Source organism: Jaculus jaculus, chromosome 1 (genome assembly GCF_020740685.1).
Source record: "Jaculus jaculus isolate mJacJac1 chromosome 1, mJacJac1.mat.Y.cur, whole genome shotgun sequence".
Classification (NCBI taxonomy): domain Eukaryota; kingdom Metazoa; phylum Chordata; class Mammalia; order Rodentia; family Dipodidae; genus Jaculus; species Jaculus jaculus.
This window is the reverse complement of record NC_059102.1, coordinates 143,030,099-143,048,706: the sequence shown is the minus strand read 5'-3', so window position 1 is coordinate 143,048,706 and position 18,608 is coordinate 143,030,099. Positions and strand designations below refer to the sequence as shown.

Here is an 18,608-nt window from a genome sequence, read left to right as displayed (position 1 = left end):
GGCATCTGGAGTTCATTTGCAGCACTGGCAGCCCTGAGATGCCCTTTCTTTCTCTGTCTCTTCTCTCTCTGCTTACAAATAAATTAAATATATATCTTTTTTCTTGGATTTTTGAGTAAGGGTCTTGCCCTAGCCCAGGCTGACCTGGAATTCAGTATGTAATCTCAGAGTGGCCTTGAACTCACGTGTTCCTCCTACCTCTGCCTCCCCAGTGCTGGGATTAAAGATGTACGCCTTCTTGCTGACCTGGAATTCACTATGGAGTCTCAGGCTGGCCTTGAACTCACAGCAATCCTCTTACCTCTGCCTCCTAAATGCTGGGATTAAAGGCGTGCAGCACCACGCCAGGGCCAAAATATATATTTTCAAAAATGTGTAAAGCCTGTAGTTGTGGCACACACGTTTAATCCTAGCACTGGGGAGGCTGAGGTAGGAGGAGCATCGTGAGTTCGGGGCCAGCCTGGGGCTACAGAGTGAGTTCTAGGTCAGCCTGGACTAGTGTGAGACCCTACCTCGACAAAACAAACAAACAAAAAAGGCATTAGCAAAAATAAATAAATAAAAACAAAGACATTAGCAAGATGGCAAATGGCGTCTAGTTCGGCTGTACACCTGCAAACAGCTATCTAGGAGCGCCCGGGCTTTCAGAGGTCATCGTGGTACTCAAAGGGGCGCGTCAGAGGCTGGTGCGGCCAGCGGCCAGCAGGGGGAAGCCGCGCGCCCCGCCCCCGCCCCGCCCCGCCCGCCAGGCTCCTCCCCGCGGCCGCCGCGCCCCGCCCTGCGCTCCGCTCCCGGGCGGCCGCGGACGGGCGGGCGGAGGAGCGGAGGAGCGGAGGGCCGACGCCTGCAGCAGGTGGGCGGGGTGCGGGCGGCGGCGGGGCCGGGGGCTGCCGGCTGCGCTCGGGCCGGCGCGGCGGCGGTGCGTACAGACTCGCCATGGACTTCAACATGAAGAAGCTGGCGTCGGACGCGGGCATCTTCTTCACCAGGGCGGTGCAGGTGAGGCCTGGCGCTGCGCCGGGCGCTCGGGGCCCGGATGTGGGGCGGGCGGCGGGCACCGTGCTGCTCCAGCCTCGGGGCGCTTCCCCGCTGCCGCCCTCGCGGGCGCACTTGGCCCTCCCGGAGACCCCGCTGCTTCTGCCTGGAGGGGAGTCGGCTACATCTTCTGCGGTGGCCCGGAGTGGGGACCAGGCCTGGGCTCCGTGGCCAGGGGAGGTATCAACGCTCACCAGTGAGACCAGCCGTCTTGTCCACTGCCCTGGCATCTGCCCAGCTGGGGAAGGGAGTGGGCATCGGGTGGCTCCTGTCCTTGTCCATCAAGTGACTCTGGCCCCAAGAAGCATTTGGTGGCCTGAATCCAGGCCCAGGGTCTCACTCCCACCCCCGACCCAAACCCCTTCTTGTAGCCTCAGTCTCCACATCTGTGCAATGGGCAGGTGGTTCATCTGTGCGTCCATCAGATCCTTTTCACACGCTTGGATTGTCAGGCCGGAAGCCAGGAGTTATTTCCTTTCTGCTCAGTGGGAGGCCTGTTTCCTTTTAGTCTCCAGGCCTGGAAGATGGGGAGAGGGCCAAGGTCTGTCTGGGTATCCTCTTTGGAAAACTGTACAGGCTCCTAACATAATGCAATACCGAGATTGGCCCAGGTCCTATCCATCTGGGGTCTGGAGAAGAAACTAAGGCAGTTTAATGTCACTATGAAGTGCTAGCGTTAGATACAGGTTGGACTGCCACTCCTGTGACCTTGGTGGGCGGGGTCTTCACCTTTAGGGACCTCAGTTTCTAAAATCTGAGACATGGGATTAGCGTCTGACTCCTTGTATGGCTGTGAGAATTCTGAGATTAAATGTGGTGGTGGTGGTGGTGGTGGTGTGTGTGTGTGTGTGTGGCTCACCAGAGGCAAGATCCAGATGGTATTTGCAAATTGCACCTGTGCAGCATGTGACCTTGGACCATTCACTTTTCTCCAAGCCTTACTTGCAGCTGTAAAAGTCAGGTAGGAGGCAGTGACTGTTCCAAGGGTGGGTGCAGGAGTCATGATTTTTTTCAGACTTGGGCTGTCCTTTCTGTGTGCTGTGGGAGCAGGTCCTGTTGTGCTGTCCTTGTGGTGGTTGTTGACTCTGTTGGGCGCCATCCTGTCTCCCAGAGGAGCCCAGCCCCATAGCCAGTCCCGGAGAAACCCATGTGGCCATGTTTACTAGAAAACATGGGGTCCCTTGGAGGATCAGTGTCCCAGGGAGAAGGGAAAATGTCTGCTTCATGTTTCTAAGCCTGGTGGGCAACTCCGGCTCTAATGGGGATTCCTGGACCCCAGGACTACAGACCAGCTGGTGGAGGGGACCCTTTCTAGTGTTGGAGACCAGCTGGGGTGGGATGGGGAACCCTTTCTCGTGTTGGTTAGCAACCACACTATCTTCCACATCTGGAAAAAACCTGATCTGCCAGTTTCTTGCTACTGCTGGGCCTTGCCACCTGACCTGTGGCCAGGCCCATTGTGAGCCTAGGCATGGGGGTGCTTGGGCTTATGTGACCTTGCTCCACCTGGTGAGGGCAGGCCCACAGGGTCACTCATACTGGAGAGAGAGCCAGTGCCCGGTGGGGGGGGGGGGCAGACTAGTGTGGAGGAGGGATCTGTGAGCATTATAAATAGAGGCTTTCTCTGCTCCACACGTTCCCCCCACCACCACCCCACTGCCATCTTGCTGGAAACAGCCTCTGGCTGACTCAAGCATGGTCCCCTGTTCCTTGGCCGAAAAGGGACAGGTGGTAGGTGAGAGGAGGAAGGAGCATGAAGTGTGACCTGGCAGGAGAGGTGTCTGCTATGAGAGTCACCAGGCTAGATGGAGGGTTCTTTATTACTAATGTCTGGGCAGCTCTTGGCATCAGGAGGCACTAAGTAAGCTCCCAGCATCTGTGTGGACCAGGGACAACTCCAAGGGCCTTACCCCACCTCTATCCAGCAGGTCACAAGGCCTTAGCACTGAGGTGACAGCTGAGGGTAGGATCCCTTCTTCAGGAGTGATGTGAGTCAGTTTCCCACACTGAAGACACCTCCCCTCCCTCCCCCCCTCCACCGCTGTGCCTGGGAAGTCAGCTGGGGGTCCAGGTGGCAGAACAGCCCTGTCAAGACAGTGAGGTAGGGCTGGAGAGATGGTTTAGTGGCTATGGCGCTTGCCTGAGAAGCCGAAGAACCCAGGTTCAGTTCCCCAGAACCCACGTAAGCCAGATGCACAAGGTGGCACATGCATCTGGAGTTCGTTTGCAGTGGCTGGAACCCTGCTGTGCCCATTCTACCATTCTATCTGCCTCCCTCTCTCTCTAGTAAGTAAAAATAAAGTGGGGTTGAAAACCTAGGGCATATTAGAATGAGGTGCCCATGAGGGTGGGAGTGGGTGTTGGCATGGGCATGGGTAGCCACACTGTTGAGACTGTTAGCAGCAATCAGAGTTAGAGCTACAGTCACGTTAGCGAGGCCAGAGACACAGTGGCTTCATTCTCTTCCAGGCAGCATGAACAAGGGGCAGGCTGCAGAGAATGTAAGCATGAGGGCCTGAGGCATGAGAGCTGGTGGCTGTCCTTACCCCAGTAAGTAAGGACAGAAGGTACTGAGTTTTACATTTAGGGTGCAGCTGCCAGTGTCTTCCGGAAACTTCTTATGGCTGATAATGTTACCTGCTCACATCAACCAGAGCTGGGTTGTGGCTCAGTGGTAGAATGCTGATCTAGGTGGTGGAAGGCCCCATGTTCCATCTCGGGCATCACCAAAAAGAAAACCATTTATCAAACCCATCCTGTATGCTGGCCAAATATTCTGTGAGCGAGGTTATTGCCATCCTCCAGGGGGAAACTAAGGCCCAGGGAGATGAATCTGAGCCTTGGCTTCCTTAGTGGGAAGATGGGGCTAATGTCCGCCCCCACAAGGGGCTGAGTGGAGAAGGGCCTGCTAGGGTCTGGACCCTGGGAGAGGCAGGTCCCACAGGAGCTCGAGTCTGAAGGAGAGACTGAGGCCTGGCAGAGTTGAACAGGGCTGGAGGGAGGAGGCTGCAGTCTAGGCCCTGCGCCCTGCGGGGAGAAACCCAAACCCTCTTGTATAATTGATGGCTACTCAGCGGCCTGGCGGCTCCTGGGCTCCCTGTAGGCTCTGAGTGATTTTGTGGCTGGGCAAGGCCTCCAAACCCCTCCAGACAGTGCCTACCCTGACTCCAGCAGTCTGCCCCTTGTTCAGCCTCAGTGGTGGCCTGCATTTGCGTCCGTCCTGGGAAGCTTGATCCTGTTTGCATTGAGCATCTCAGAGGTACTGGGGTATATAAAGCCTGAGCCCAAGGCTCGACCTCAGGATTCCTTTTCTGGCCTGAAATGGGTCTTCACCTCTTTGCTACTTGACCATGACCTTTGAACAAGCCCCTGGTCTTTGGCTGGAAAAGCCCCAAGCATCCCTATTTGGGAAAGGGGGAGGTTTTTCCCTGGGTCCTTCTAGATCAGAGGGCCAGGACTTGGGCCAGGTTCTGGTTATTCCTAGGTGGCCCACATGGCTTGTGCCAGCTCTGATGGGAGGCCCATGTGACCTCCCAGGTCCTGGGTACATCCAGCAGCTGACTCTGATGGGCTGGCCAGATTCCCTGCTCACCACACCCTGTGGCCGCACATTTGGCTGGCCTCCCTCCTCACACTCCCCTTCGTCCCCAGATGTGCTGCCCGTCAGCTCTTAGCAGCAGCAGCAGCAGTGACAGTGGCATTTCACGCCCCAACACGGGCTGGGAGCCAGACCCCTCATGTCCAGCCCACATCTTTTCTGCCTCACCCCTGTTGCCTGTGGGGGAAGCCTCTTACGCTTTTCAGTTTGGGAAACCATGCTCAGAGAGGCGAAGTGCCTACCCATGGACACCCAGACCCACAGGGGCAGCGGAGGAACTTGACGAGAGGCCCTCCCTCTGGCTCTGGGAGCCCTCCCCAGCAGCTCCCAACTGTCCGTAGGCCCCTTGACAGCACAGACCTTGCTTGGGGCCTCATTTGTTCCCTGAGTACTTGCTACCAAGACTCCCCTCCTCAGCCCAGTTCCAAAGTCTGGGGGTGAGCTCCCGAGGACCCCCATCTGCTGGCAATGTGCAGGCTGTAGGAACCTGCATGTGTGTGTGAAGAGAGGGGCTGGCATGCCATAGGGTTTCTGGAAGCCGTAATGCTGACTGGCCCACCCCCTCCTCTGCTCACTCCACAAGGGAGCAACCGAGGCTCAGGGTATGCTGTGACATGACAGTGCTGGGACCTCCCCTGCCACCACCTTCTGAGCCTTCTCCACCCCCTCCCTCAGTTCACAGAGGAGAAGTTTGGCCAGGCTGAGAAGACTGAACTTGATGCCAACTTTGAGAACCTCCTGGCCCGGGCAGACAGTACCAAGAACTGGACAGAGCGGATCCTGAGGCAGACTGAGGTGCTGCTGCAGCCCAACCCCAGTGAGTGGGGCAGGGACAGGTGGACCCCCAGTCAGGCTCTGGGCCCAGGTTTCAGGTCTCCAAGCAGTCCTCTGAGCCATGGAAGGTCAAGTTTGCACAGAATTGTAATGCCAGGCATGGTGGTGCACGCCTTTAATCCCAGCACTCCAGAGGCAGAGGTAGGAACATTGCCATGAGTTCGAGGCCAGCCTGGGACTACATAGTGAATTTCAGGTCATCCTTGACTAGAGCGAGACCCTACCTTGAGCAAACAAACAAAAAAAATTAATAAGTAAAATAAAAACACAAATGGGAGAGTCTGGTACAGTGATGCAGGCCTGTAAACCCGTCAGTGAGATAGGAAGATGGATGTGAGTCCTAGGCCAGCTTGACCTAGAAGGCTGGTATGGAGACAAACTTCATATCTGCCTACAAAGTTGCTGTCACTAAGTCAAGTGTCCAGAGAGATTTGGGGGACCAAGACCAGCTTGTCATTCTGATATGTCGTGTTCTATAGACCATATTCATAAAGGGGAAGTAGGCAGACATCGACTTTGGCCCTGTCACCCCTAGCTGTGTGGTTTTAGACAGACATTTCATGTCTGAGTCACTCAGGGTAGATGGAGGCGTGTGTATAGAGGAGATTATTCTAAAAGTCACCAGGCTCGGCTCTGCTTCTGTCCTGTGGCTCTTGTCATTTGCTTGGACCAAGAGCCCTGTGGCTTTGGCTGCTGTCTCCCTGCAGGTGCTCGAGTGGAGGAGTTCCTGTATGAGAAGCTGGACAGGAAGGTCCCCTCGCGTGTCACCAACGGGGAGCTGTTGGCTCAGTATATGGCGGAGGCGGCCAGTGAGCTGGGGCCCACCACGCCCTATGGTGAGCAGACCTCATAGGCAGGGGCTGGGTGAGGGCAAGGACTGCTCTCTAGCCCTCTCCCTTTGCCCGCTTTCTCCTTCCTTTTGTAAAACTACACAAACAATATGTAAATTCATTCTACATGTAAAACCCTCCATCAGTGTAGGAGAAATAGGGTAAAAACTCCACTCCTCCCTTAATCAGTTTTGATTTTGTGTGTATATTTGTTTGTGCTGTGCTGGGGGTGGCAGCAGGCCTTATACATGCTAGGCAAGCACCCTCGCATTCAGCTGCATCCCCAGCCGTGTGTGTGTGTGTGTGTGTGTGTGTGTGTGTGTGTGTGTACCCATGATGTTTGATGGATGCATACATGGTGTGCAGAGGCCAGAGGAGAGCATGGCTGTCCATCTCTTACGGCTCCTCCACTATTTCCTTAGGATGGGCTCTCTCCCTCAAACCTGGAGCTGCTGACCTTCCAGCAGTCCACAGGTCTCAGCCCCCCACTGACTAGGATCACAGAAGTGTGTTGTCACACCCAGCTGTTTACATGGGTTCTGGGGGAGTTGAATTTGGCAGTCCTCCAGCCCAAGAGGCCCTCATGCCTGAGCAGCAAGCCCTCTGACCTGGGAGCCGTCTCTCCAGTCCTATGTAGGTTCTTTTTGTTGTTGTTGTTTTTCGAGGTAGGGTCTCACTCTAGCTCAGGCTGACCTGGAATTCACTATGTAGTCTCAGGGTGGCCTTGAACTCAAGGAGATCCTCCTACCTCTGCTTCCCTAGTGGTGGGATTAAAGGTATGTGCCACCACTCCTGTACTAATTTATATTCTTGTTTTTGCTTTACTCTCTTCTTTGTTTTACAGGTATTTTCTAATGACATTTTAATTTCTTCCCTCCCTCCTCCAAACAGTTCTGTAGGGATTGAATGCAACTAGCAAGTTGTTCTTCTACTGAGCCCTTTACTTATTGATTGATTTTACTTTTTTCACACAACTGTTTCTTTTCTTTACACTCATGGTTAATGCAAACAATTATATAAAACATACAATTTTCAAGAATCAGGCCATGCATGGTGGCGCACACCTTTAATCCCAGTACTTGGGAAGCTGAGGTTGGAGGATCACTGTGAGTTCAAGGCCAGCCTAGGGCTACAGAGTGAGTTCCAGGTCAGCCTGAGCTAAAGGGAGACCCTACTTCAAACAACAACAACAACAAAAGGGCTGGAGAGATGACTCAGCAGTGAAGGCACTTGCCTGCAAAACCTAATGACTGGAGTTCAATTCCCTGGTACCCACATAAAGCCAGATGCCCAATGTGGTGCGTGCATTGGGAGTTCATTTGCAGAGGCCCTGGTGTCCCCATTCTCTCTCTTTCTGCTTTCAAGTAAATAAATAAATAAATAAAGAATCAGAGGGCCGGAGAGATGGCTTAGTGGTTAAGGCAATTGCCTGCAAAGCCAAAGGACCCAGGTTCAATTTCCTAGGACCCATGTAAGCCAGATGCCCAAGGTGGTGCATGCGTCTAGAGTTTGTTTTCAGTGGCTAGAGGCCCTGGCATACACATTTGCAATCAGCCTCTTTCTTTCTATCTCTCAAATAAATAAATAAAAATTGGAATTTTTTTTTTTTTTTTGCTGGGTGTGGTGGCTCACACCCTTAATCCCAGAATTTGGGAGGCAGAGGTAGTAGGATCACCATTAATTTGAGGCCACCCTGTGACTACATAGTGAATTCCAGGTGAGCCTGGGCTAGAGTGAAACTTTACTTTGAAAAACAAAAACAACAACCAAAAAAATACAGCTGGTTGGGGGTAGTGGTACACACCTTCAATTCTTTAATTCCATCACTCAGGAGGCAGAGGTAGTAAGATCACTGTGAACTTAAGGCCAACCAGGTACTGCAGAGTGAGTTCCAGGTCAGTCTGGGGCTAGAGTGAGACTCTGCCTCAAAAAACAAAACAAAAGGGCTGGAGAGATGGCTTAGTAGTTAAGGCACTTGCCTGCAGTGCCAAAGGACTCAGGTTTGATTCCCCAGGACCCACGTAAACCAGATGCAGAAGGTGATACATGCATTTGGAATTTGTTTGCAATGGCTGGATGCCCTGGTATGCCTACTCTTTCTCTCCCTCTTTTTCTCTCTCAAATAAATAAGTAAAAATAAAATATTAAATATAATACAAAAACAAAGCCGGGTGTAGTGGTGCACACCTTTAATCCCAGCACTTGGGAGGCAGAGGTAGGAGGATCGCCATGAGTTCGAGGCCACCCTGAGACTACATAGTGAATTCCAGGTCAGCCTGGGCTAGAGTGAAACCTTACCTTAAAAAAAAAAAAATCAAAAAGCTGGCCAGAGATGCAAAAGGGGGCGTATGCATGCATCCAGAATTCGTTTGTAGTGGTTAGAGGCCCTGGCACACGTATTCTCTTTCTCTCCCTCTCTCTCTCTCTCTCTCTCTCTGCCTCTTTCTCAAATAAATAATTTTTTTTTAAGCTGGCCAGACTTGCATACTACTTGAACTTTGGAATAGTTTCCCAACTCACACATGCATTTGCTGGTTGAGTTTTATTGACTCAAGGCATTCAAATATAATATAACCTCTGACCAATATTGGCTAACCACCAACAAATGCTGACCAGGAAGCATCTCCTCAGGAGCTAAGCTTGAAAATAAAAAGAAAAGCCAGCCAGGAATTGTGGATGGGCCTGTGATCACAGCGATAGGAAGGCTGAGGCTGGAGGATCTAGAGGTAGGGGCCAGCCTGGGCAACATATGTAGCTCTTGTCTAATAAATATTGAGCCGGGCATGGTGGCACATGCCTTTAATCCCAGCACTTGGGAGGCAGAGGTAAGAGGATGCATGTGCCACTTTATGCATCTGGCTTTACATGACTACTGAGGAACAGAACCCATGTTAGACTTTGCAGATAAGTGCTGAGCCATGTCTCCAGCCCTTCTTCCATCTTTTTTTATTTTTTAATGAGAGAATTGGCAAGCCAGAGCCTCCAGCTACTGTGGTCGAACTCCAGATGCATGCACCACCTAGTGCGCATGTGCAACCTTGTGTGCTTGCATTACCTTGTATGTCTGGCTTACGTGGGATCTGGAGAGAAACATGAGGTTTGGCAGGCAAGCACCTTAACTGCTAAGTGATCTCTCCAGCCCCCTCTTCTATCTTTTCATAGTTTTTTTTTTCAAGGCAGGATCTTACTCTTAAATTTTTTTTTAAAATTATTTATGCTAGGCATGGCAGTGCATGCCTTTCATCCCAGCACTGGGTAGACAGAGGTAGGAGGATTGCTGTGAGTTCAAGGCCTCCCTGAGACTACATAGTGAATTCCAGATTAACCTGAACCTAGAGCAAGACCCCACCTCAAAAAACAAACAGAATTTATTTATAAGCAAAGAGAGAGAAAAGCAGAGAGAGGGAGAGAATGGGCACACCAGGACTTCTAACCACTGCAAATAAGCTCCAGATGGAAGCACCACTTTGTATATCTGGTTTTATGTGGGTACTGGGGAATCAAACTCAGGCCATCAGGCTTTGCAAGCAATCATTTTTTTTTTCGAGGTAGGGTCTCACTCTAGCCCAGGCTGGTCTCGAACTCGCAGCAATCCTCTTACCTGTGCCTCCTGAGTAGTAGGACTAAAGGCGGGCACCACCACGCTTGGCTTAAGCAATAGCTATGCCTCAGTACTGGGATGTGGGTGTGAAACACCATACCTGGCTTCTTCCTCCTCCTCCTCTTCTTTTGTTCATTTTTTAAAATTTATTTGAGAGCTACAGACAGACAGAGAAAGAGGCGGATAGATAGAGAATGGGCATGCCAGGGCCTCCAGCTACTGCAACTGAACTCCAAATGCATGTGCCACCTCGTGCATCTGGCTTATGTGGGTCCTGGGGAATTGAGCCTCAAACCAGTATTCTTAGACTTCACAGGCAAAGCTCTTAACCACTAAGCCGTCTCTCTAGCCCTCCCGCCATCTTTTTTTTTTTTTCTTTTCAATTTTTTTTTTAATTCACAAATCCCATGATTGTAAACAATATCCCATGGTAATGCCCTCCCTTCCCCCACTTTCCCATTTGAAACTCCACTTTCCATCATAACCCCTCCTCCTCTCAAATAGTCTCTCTTTTATCTTCTTTTTTTTTTTGGTTTTTCGAGGTAGGGTCTCACTCTGGCTCAGGCTGACCTGGAATTCACTATGTAGTCTCAGGGTGGCCTCGAACTCACGGCGATCCTCCTACCTCTGCCTTCTGAGTGCTGGGATTAAAGGCGTGCACCACCACGCCCAGCATTCTCTTTTATCTTGATGTCATCTTTTCCTCCTATTATTATGGTCTTGTATAGGTAATTTCAGGCACTGTGAGGTCATGGATATCCAGGCCATTTTGTGTCTAGAGGAGCACGTTGTAAGGAGTCCTACCCTTCCTTTGGCTCTTACATTCTTTCCACTACCTCTTCTGCATTAGACCCTGAGCCTTGTATGGTGTGAGAGATATTGCAGTGCTGAGCACTCTGGTCACTTCTTCCCAGCACTATGATACCTTCTGAGTCATCCCAAGGTCACTGCCATCTGAAAAGAGAAGATTCTCTACCCAAAGTGAGAGTAGCATTAATATAAGAGTATGAATATTAAGAGAAGTGCTTCCTGGGCAGTTTGATAAGCATAGTATATACATTTATCCAGACAGCAGCAAACATCACACCCCTAGGGCTCATGACTACCCCTGTTTTAGGTTTTCAGTATCAGGGATGTATTCCCTCCCGTGGAGCGGGCCTCCAGTCCAATCAGAGGGCAGTTGATTTCCACCATGACAGACATACCACTATTGCACCTGTTGGCTCATCTGGCCTAGCTGGCCAAACATAAGGCTTGCAGTGTCCACTGTTGAGTATCTTCACTGGTGATTTCTCTTTCTTCCATTGAACTGCATGCAGAATGGCTTTTTCCAGCTTTCTGACAGTTGTTCTACAAGGAGGAGGTTTTCAGCTCAGTTCCAGCAGGATTTCTCAGTGGCCTTGCAGCTCAAGAATATGGAGTCTTCAGCAATAGGGTCTTACCATCTATTCCTGGTGGGAAACCAAGGGCCTTGGCAATGGCCTATAATGCTTTGGGGGCATCAGGGACCTCCCTGGCCAACAACTCGCTGGAAGGTGTCCCATCCCTGGCACTGAAATTTTTCTAGCAACAATCTACGGCTCCTGAGTGTACCCTCCATCTTCTTAATGCCTGTAGTGTTCTGTTAGATGTCCCACTCCTCACTTGTCTGTCCCAAGCCTTGACAGCCTGTCTCCTGACTCCTCCCAGATACCTAGGGATGGAGCCATCAGAGCCTGCCCCACCCTCACCCTCTCACTTTGTCTCCCCAGGGCAAACACTCATTCAGGTTTCAGAGGCTGAAAAGCGCCTGGGAGCTGCAGAGAGGGATTTTATTCATGCTGCCTCCATCAGCTTCCTCACGCCCCTGCGCAACTTCTTGGAAGGGGACTGGAAGACGATTTCGGTGAGGGGGCTGGGACCACTCACTGCCCTGCTTCCTGCACCCCCCTCCTGAGAGCCCTGAACACAGGCAGGCACCCCAGACAAGAGACTCAGGATTCCTGGGCTTTGCCATGGGTGCTTCCTATAGGCTAAGTGTTTCAGAGTGATCTCCTACCTCTAGGCCTTGAGTGCACAGTGCCATGGGCCAGTCTGGCTGTAGTAGGAGTGTCCCAGGGCTATTGAGGTCTCACTGTACTTGGTGTCCACACTACAGAAGGAGAGGCGACTCCTCCAGAACCGGCGTCTGGACCTGGACGCCTGCAAAGCACGGCTGAAGAAGGCCAAGGCTGCTGAAGCCAAAGCCACGGTAGGTGTCCCCACCCACCTCCTGTCCCCCAGGCTCTGCCGGAAGCCTAGGGGTGAGGGCTGCAGAACCTGGTGTTTGGCATGCTGCCCTTCTCTGGCTGGAGACCTGCCTAGGGCCTGGACTGTGCTGGCCATTCAGGTCATAGTCTTCATCCCTACTCCAAGGCACCCTGGTGGCCCTGGGGCAGATAATTTATAGGGCCGGCAGACCAGCAGTGCCCACCCCCCAACTGGGCCAGAGTACCCCATAGCCTCCCAGACACCAGGTGGATTTCTTGCATGCCTCTGTTCCTGCATCCCTTGATGCTCAGCTCCCGTCCCCAGTCCTGCCCAGGCATGGCTTCCCTACTAACTGTCCCACCTGCTGCTTGAATGCTGGGCCCAGGGTCCTCTGTTCCCTGGCTCCCCCCCACCCCCGCCCCACGCTGCAGACTGTGGAGAGCAACAGAGTTGAATAGCCTACCTATCACGGGCAGGGCCAGGACCTGGGCCATCCAGCTCCCCCTTCACTTCCAGCCCACTACAGCCTGGTCAGTCCCACCAGGCCAGTGGGTCCCAGCATGAGCTGATTTGACAAGGCTAGGTCCACAGTGGGATAGCTGAGACCAAGGGTAAGCACACACTTGGCGTACAGGCTGCTCAGGGGTGCAGGGGTCTAACAACCACCTCAAGCTCTGACAGGTCAGCTGTCCCCTGTGGTTCCCTATGCTCCCAGCTGAGGAAGGCCGGGCCAGTCCTGGTGAGCCTGGTGGGCTCTCTGCTGCCCCTTGCACTCTTCTACAGTGTGGTCAGAGCCATACAAGTTCTCGAGTCATCCAGGGTGGGGGGTGCACATGTGAGGAGGGTCACCTGTGGCCATTGGGATGACCACTTGTAAATCACCTGGGCAGGACAGTTTCTGTCACTTCTTTGTTGGCCAGATGAGAATGCCTTTCCCTAGTTGCTGCAGGGGGTGACCACTTCAACCTTGGGACCCAGAGAACTTTAGGCCTTCGGGGTCATCCAGGCAGGAGCAGTGTCCCTGGGTCTCGAGCCCAGCAACTCGCCCCTGGGCACCTACTCATTCCCCCAGCACACCTCCCCCAAGGGCTGTGGACTCACTAACTATCTGTTTTTGTTCTTTCCGTTCTGCTTTGGGTAACTTGGCTCAGTGTGAGGGAGATGTGAGTATACCTGTCCATGTGCTGTGCTGCTTCTGATCAACCTGTCTTACCCAAGGGCTCCAGTGTCCTGGCTGGCCCAGGGCATGTCCTTGGGCTTTTGCAATCGCTGGTCTCCCCCAGGGCTTCTGCCTGCAGTGAAATCTCTGGTTTGGGGACTGCAGGTATCACACCTGTGAGGCAGCTTCTTGCAAATGTGGAAAGCCTGTCCCTCTGTCCATCCATGTGTCCATCTGTCCACTCCTGTTGGGAAGGGGGCGGGTGGCCTCAATACAGACCAAAGACATCGTGTGTGCAGACTCGGGATGGAGAATGCTGTTTTGGGGAGGGCTGTGGTGTAACTGGGGTCCCTGGTGTGCCTGGGGTCCAGGGAGAGGGCACAGGCCCAGCCTATGGCTTGGTCACAGGTAAGGGCTGTGACAGCAGCTCAGGCTCCTGGGCCCTCAGCATATCTGCCCACAGGATCATCATGGGGACACCTTGAGCCTCTAAGTCTCTTCTCTAGCTGGGCATAAGGGTATCGGTGTTGTTTGTGTCTTGTGTCCTCCTGTCTCCCAGGGCCAGGGCCTCTTGCACCTCTTTATAGGAGACCCTGGGGGGACACCTCCTGTCCTCAACCCAGGCCCTGGTCCAGGCCCAGGGTGACCCTTCCCCCCATGAACTCTGTTCCCTGCCAGACGGTGCCTGACTTTCAGGAGACTAGACCTCGTAATTACATTCTCTCGGCCAGCGCCTCCGCGGTAAGCGCCCCTCCTGCCCTTCCCCACCTTGGCCTCCTCTGCCCTCATCCCCTACCGCTGTCCCTGACTGCCAGGGCAGGACCCGGAGCCAGCAGGTGAGGTGCTCAGGTGGCGGGTGGCCCTGAAAGGCTAGAGGCAGCTCAGAACAGAAGCTGCAGCCCTATCTCCGCACATAGCCTGGCCTGGTGCCCTGTTGTTACCTTGAGGCTGACCTGGTCTCTCCACAGGGAGGTTATTAACTAGCCACACTGAATCTCATGGCTCCCTTAATGCAAGTCTCACCTTTGGGGGCTAGGGGGGCTGCCTACCCCTCCCACAAGGGGGCACTGCCTCCAACCTTTTCACAGCCGAGTGCAGACTCTGGATAGGCCCCGAGGATAGGGAAGAGTCCTGAACTTTCCCTCCTTCACACTCTTAGCCTTCTGCCCGACCAGCACCTTTGTAGAATGTTGGTTTGGTGACCTGGGAGGCACCCAGCTGAGTCCCAGGCCCTGAGCTCAGGCATGTCACATAGGGCATGGCCCGGGCAAGACAGCTGGAAGAGGCAGGCTGGGATGGCTGGAGGTCCTGGTACTGGGGGCTCCTGGCTGCAGCGTGGTTGAGCTAGTTGGTACACACTGTTGTGTGTGGGAGCCCGGTAGCCACACTCCCTCCACTCCTGTTCCAACCTCTCCCTCCTACACTGGCCTCTCGCCCTCCACTATTGTCCGGAGCATGCTGCTGTATGACCGTGGTGTCTGTCGTTCCATGGCTGGCAGTTGTCCCTGAGGTGTCATCCATAGCTTCACTCTTGGGGACTGTTGCTAGACCTTCTAGTGCGGCCTGTGTGGATGCTGCTCCCGCCTTGCCAGGCACCTCGGCCGGCCCCCGGTCCACTTTGCCTGTGTCAGGGTGGTGTCATAGGTTAGCATTCCCGAAGTGGCCGGAGCATCAGGTCTCCTAAGTCACGTGGGGGGAGGGGGGGCTTCTCTTCTGCAGACCCTGGATGACACTTCCCACCCTCCTCCCCGGGCCGAGTGGAAGGAGAGACATCCTGAAGGGTGGAAGACGCCCTGTTTTTTTCTTTTGCCACTGACCCCCAGTGTGACTCAGGCCCGAGGCTGCCTTTCTCTGCCAGAGGACAGAAAGGTTCAGTGATGGCCCAGGGTCACTCGCCCTGTCCTGCCTTTGAGCAGGACTCGGGGGGCGGGGGGCATTCTGTCTCTTAAGACCCTCTGAGAGGTGGGGGGTGCTGTATAAGTACAGGCAGGACCTCCTGGCCGGCTGCCCCCGCCTGGAGCGTGTGATGCGGGATGTGCTTGTCACTTCCCTGCCCTCATGCCAGGCCTCGTCCCAGCCTCAGCTCCTGGTTGGGGAGGGTTGGTACAGAGGGACAGGGAGCTGAGGCAGGGTACAGGCTCTGGCTGCCCCCCCCCCCGCACTGACCGGTGCCCACCTCCCTTTTCCCGCTGACCGACGCCATTGTGGTCTCCGCAGCTTTGGAATGATGAAGTAGATAAGGTGAGCTGGGGTCCAGGGGGCTTAAAGGTTAAGGGGCAGGATGGGGGCGGGCTCAAGTATACTGGCTGTGGGGAAGGGGTGGTTTATAGCTCTAGGTAGCTCTGGGTTCTTCCCTCTGCCCACTGGGGCTTCTCTGAGCCCATCTCCCCTCTGTGAGATGTGTTCACTCCACAGCTTCTCAAAACAGTGCTTAGAGAAGTATCTCCTGATTTTTTTTTTTTGTTTGTTTTTTGAGGTAGGGTCTCACTGTAGCTCAGGCTGACCTGGAATTCACTAAGGGGTCTCAGGGTGGCCTCCAACTCTCAGTGATCTTCTTACCTCTGTCTCTCGAGTGCTGGGATTAAAGTTGTGTGTCCCCACGCCTGACTCCTGGTGCATTTTACCTGCTGGGTAGTAGAGGGTCTGTCACTGCGACCACACAGGGCTTCCTCAGTAGGCTCTGAGGTACAAAGTCACAGATGAAACCAGGTTTTTCCTGACTCTAGGTGACATTGCTCTCAGTGGGTGTCAGTGGGAACAGGAAGGCTAATGGCAGGGACACCAGAGTGGGCTGCTCTCACTCTGCCTGCTCCACCCAGGCTGAACAGGAACTTCGAGTGGCCCAGACAGAGTTTGACCGGCAGGCAGAAGTGACTCGTCTCCTGTTGGAGGGTATCAGCAGCACCCACGTGAGTCCTACTCTTGTGTCCTGTTAAGGTCTACCACAAAAAGGGCACAGACCAGAGCCAGCTCACACGCTGAGCATCTCATTCTTACCCGGGGTACCTGGGCTTTGTCTGGCAGGGTAAGGGGTGAGGGGCTGTCAAGAGCTTAGGTGGAGCCCCAGCCTCTTCCCCACAGGTGAACCACCTTCGCTGCCTCCATGAGTTTGTCAAGTCTCAGACGACTTACTATGCACAGTGCTACCGCCACATGCTGGACTTGCAGAAGCAGCTGGGCAGGTGAGGCTGGGCCCTGAGGCCCCCTAGCTCCCAGACCCTGTCCCCCTGGCCAGGAGCCTTTCTTGAGCTCAGAAAACCCATTGCACTTGAGCTGGATGGGAGGGCTCTGTCCACAGCACTGCCTGGGTACCTCATGTGGTGAGCCTCAGGCAGCTGCCTGTGGTAACCAGAGTCCCCTGAGGCTCTAATAGTAGTTTCTAGAGACCGCTTGGAGTGGAAAGGAGGGCAGAAACAAGGGGGAGGGACTGTCTCACTCCTCCCTTGCTTTGCTTTCCCCTTCGTGCTGCCAGCTCCCAAGGCGCCATGTAAGTTGCTGGGGCAGGGCCTCCTAGTGTGGGAGAGGGGGCCCCTGCCTCTGGGTCGTCTTGTGTGGCAAGTGGAACTTCCATAGGGTCACCCCAGCTGCTGAGACAGCCCCTCCCCTCCAGATTTCCAGGCACCTTCGTGGGTACTACAGAACCTGCCGCCCCACCTCTGAGCAGCTCCTCACCCACCAACACTGTGGCTACGATGCCTGTAGTGCCCAGTGTGGCCAGCATGGCCCCTCCGGGGGAGGCTGCACTCTGCCTGGAGGAGGTGGCCCCGCCTGCTAGTGGGACTCGAAAGGCCCGGGTGCTCTATGACTATGAGGCAGCTGACAGCAGTGAGCTGGCCCTGCTGGCTGATGAGGTGGGCCTGGGGCCACACGGGGGTGGGCAGGCAAGAGCTGGAAACGGAGCTACCAGAGACCTGAGACCAGATTATCTTTGAGTCACTGGGGCTCAGGGGAGGTACCTCCACCTCTGTCTTGGTCATCGGGAGAGGACAGCTTTGTCCCTACCTAGTGCCAGGGCTAGTTCGGCCCTTGTCCAGGGCATGAGCTTCCCTTTCTGCTCTCCACACAGCTTATCACTGTGTACAGCCTGCCTGGCATGGACCCCGACTGGCTCATTGGTGAGAGAGGCAACAAGAAGGGCAAGGTCCCTGTCACCTACTTGGAACTGCTTAGTTAAGCAGAATCCTCCCAGGCCCTACCCAGGGCCTGACCCTGCCACCTGTCTGCCGGTGACACAGCTGCTCGGATGGGGAGCCTGACCCCGTTCTGCCTGCACCTCCACCGTCCAACTGTGAGGGAGCCCATGAGGCTGAATGGCCCTAGCCCCTCTGCTAACCCTGCTTCTGACCTGCACCCCTGTGTACCCCAGCCCTCCCAGCTACCATGAGGGAGGGACACTACTCAGCACCAACACAGGCCCAGGACATGTTGGGGGCACCCTTGGCATGAAAAGAGCATCTGCCTTTTAGTTGCCAAAGGCTGGGTAGGGGCAACAGCAAGGCAGGCAGAGACCAGAGCAGCACCACGGGTGCTACCTTTCCCCCCATTCCTAGCTCCAGCTGAACATGGCTGCAGCCTTCACTTCCTCTCACTTTTTAACTGGTATTTTTACTTCTGCCTGTCTGCTTGCTCTAGCCAGTGGCAAATAAACCCTCCTTTGTGTGCAAGTTGTCTAGGCTTCCATCAGGGTCTCCGAGCACATGGGCCAACTTAGGGTGGGGACACAAGATTTCACTGGACCCCTCCTCTGACTGGGGGCAGCATGGAGGAAGGGAGGTGGCTAGGCACAGGGTGCTCCCTGAGCACAAGGCAGAGGGAAAGTTTCTTGCAGCCTCCTGGTCCCCTGGGGCTCAGATTCTGATAGCACAGTTCCCATGTGTGAAGCTGCACAACAAATACTGTTCCTAAGAAAAACTTCCCTACATGTGGATTGAGGGGAGGTTTGCCTGCCAGAGGATGCCTAAATAGCTGACAGCCATGGACTTGGCCTGAAGGCCAGCATGTGCCAAGTCCTCATAGCAAACATTACCCACACTGCACAGAGAGGGATGAAAGATTAGATGGTCACCTCAACATACTAAAGCTTGAAAAAAATCAGACAAGGGTTCACATCTAGGCTAGGTCAGCCTGACTGTGTGGACAACTGTGGCCATGTTTCAGGTAGCCCTAGTGTTGCATGTAGGAGGTTCTAAAGGGTAGAGGGGATTGGTAGGGCTTAGCGATAAATAGAAAGCCCCACTGTTCCAGAAAGGTGACACCTGGTAACAGGTGAGACCCTCTGGATAGGCCAAGCAAGGGACAGTTGTGATGCAGTCTGCCCAGAAC

At 54.1% G+C, this 18,608-nt stretch overlaps 1 protein-coding gene across 6 annotated transcripts; it reads left to right on the top strand.

Moving 5' to 3' along the window:
* The first annotated feature begins 881 nt into the window (after positions 1-881).
* Sh3glb2 (SH3 domain containing GRB2 like, endophilin B2) lies at positions 882-17,950 on the top strand. 6 transcript variants are annotated; one of them, XM_045136766.1, is made up of 14 exons: positions 882-999; positions 5,309-5,450; positions 6,175-6,303; positions 11,650-11,783; positions 12,036-12,128; positions 13,279-13,290; positions 13,965-14,027; positions 15,006-15,155; positions 15,504-15,527; positions 16,106-16,195; positions 16,368-16,468; positions 16,759-16,773; positions 16,897-17,137; positions 17,353-17,950. In XM_045136766.1, the coding sequence occupies exons 1-14, from the start codon at positions 937-939 to the stop codon at positions 17,458-17,460; spliced, it is 1,365 nt and encodes a 454-aa protein (XP_044992701.1). In that variant the 5' UTR covers positions 882-936; the 3' UTR covers positions 17,461-17,950. The 6 variants fall into 6 exon arrangements, with proteins under 6 accessions (XP_044992701.1, XP_044992706.1, XP_004671838.1 ...); XM_045136771.1 differs by lacking the exon at positions 13,279-13,290; XM_004671781.2 differs by lacking the exon at positions 15,006-15,155.
* Positions 17,951-18,608: the final 658 nt, after the last annotated feature.

Coding starts and splice junctions, on each gene's coding strand:
- Sh3glb2 (XM_045136766.1), top strand. CDS start 937: ATGGACTTCAACATGAAGAAGCTGGCGTCGGACGCGGGCATCTTCTTC. Junction 14,028..15,005: donor TCTCGGCCAGCGCCTCCGCG/GTAAGCGCCCCT, acceptor TCTCTTCTGCAG/ACCCTGGATGACACTTCCCA. Junction 17,138..17,352: donor TGGCCCTGCTGGCTGATGAG/GTGGGCCTGGGG, acceptor CTCTCCACACAG/CTTATCACTGTGTACAGCCT.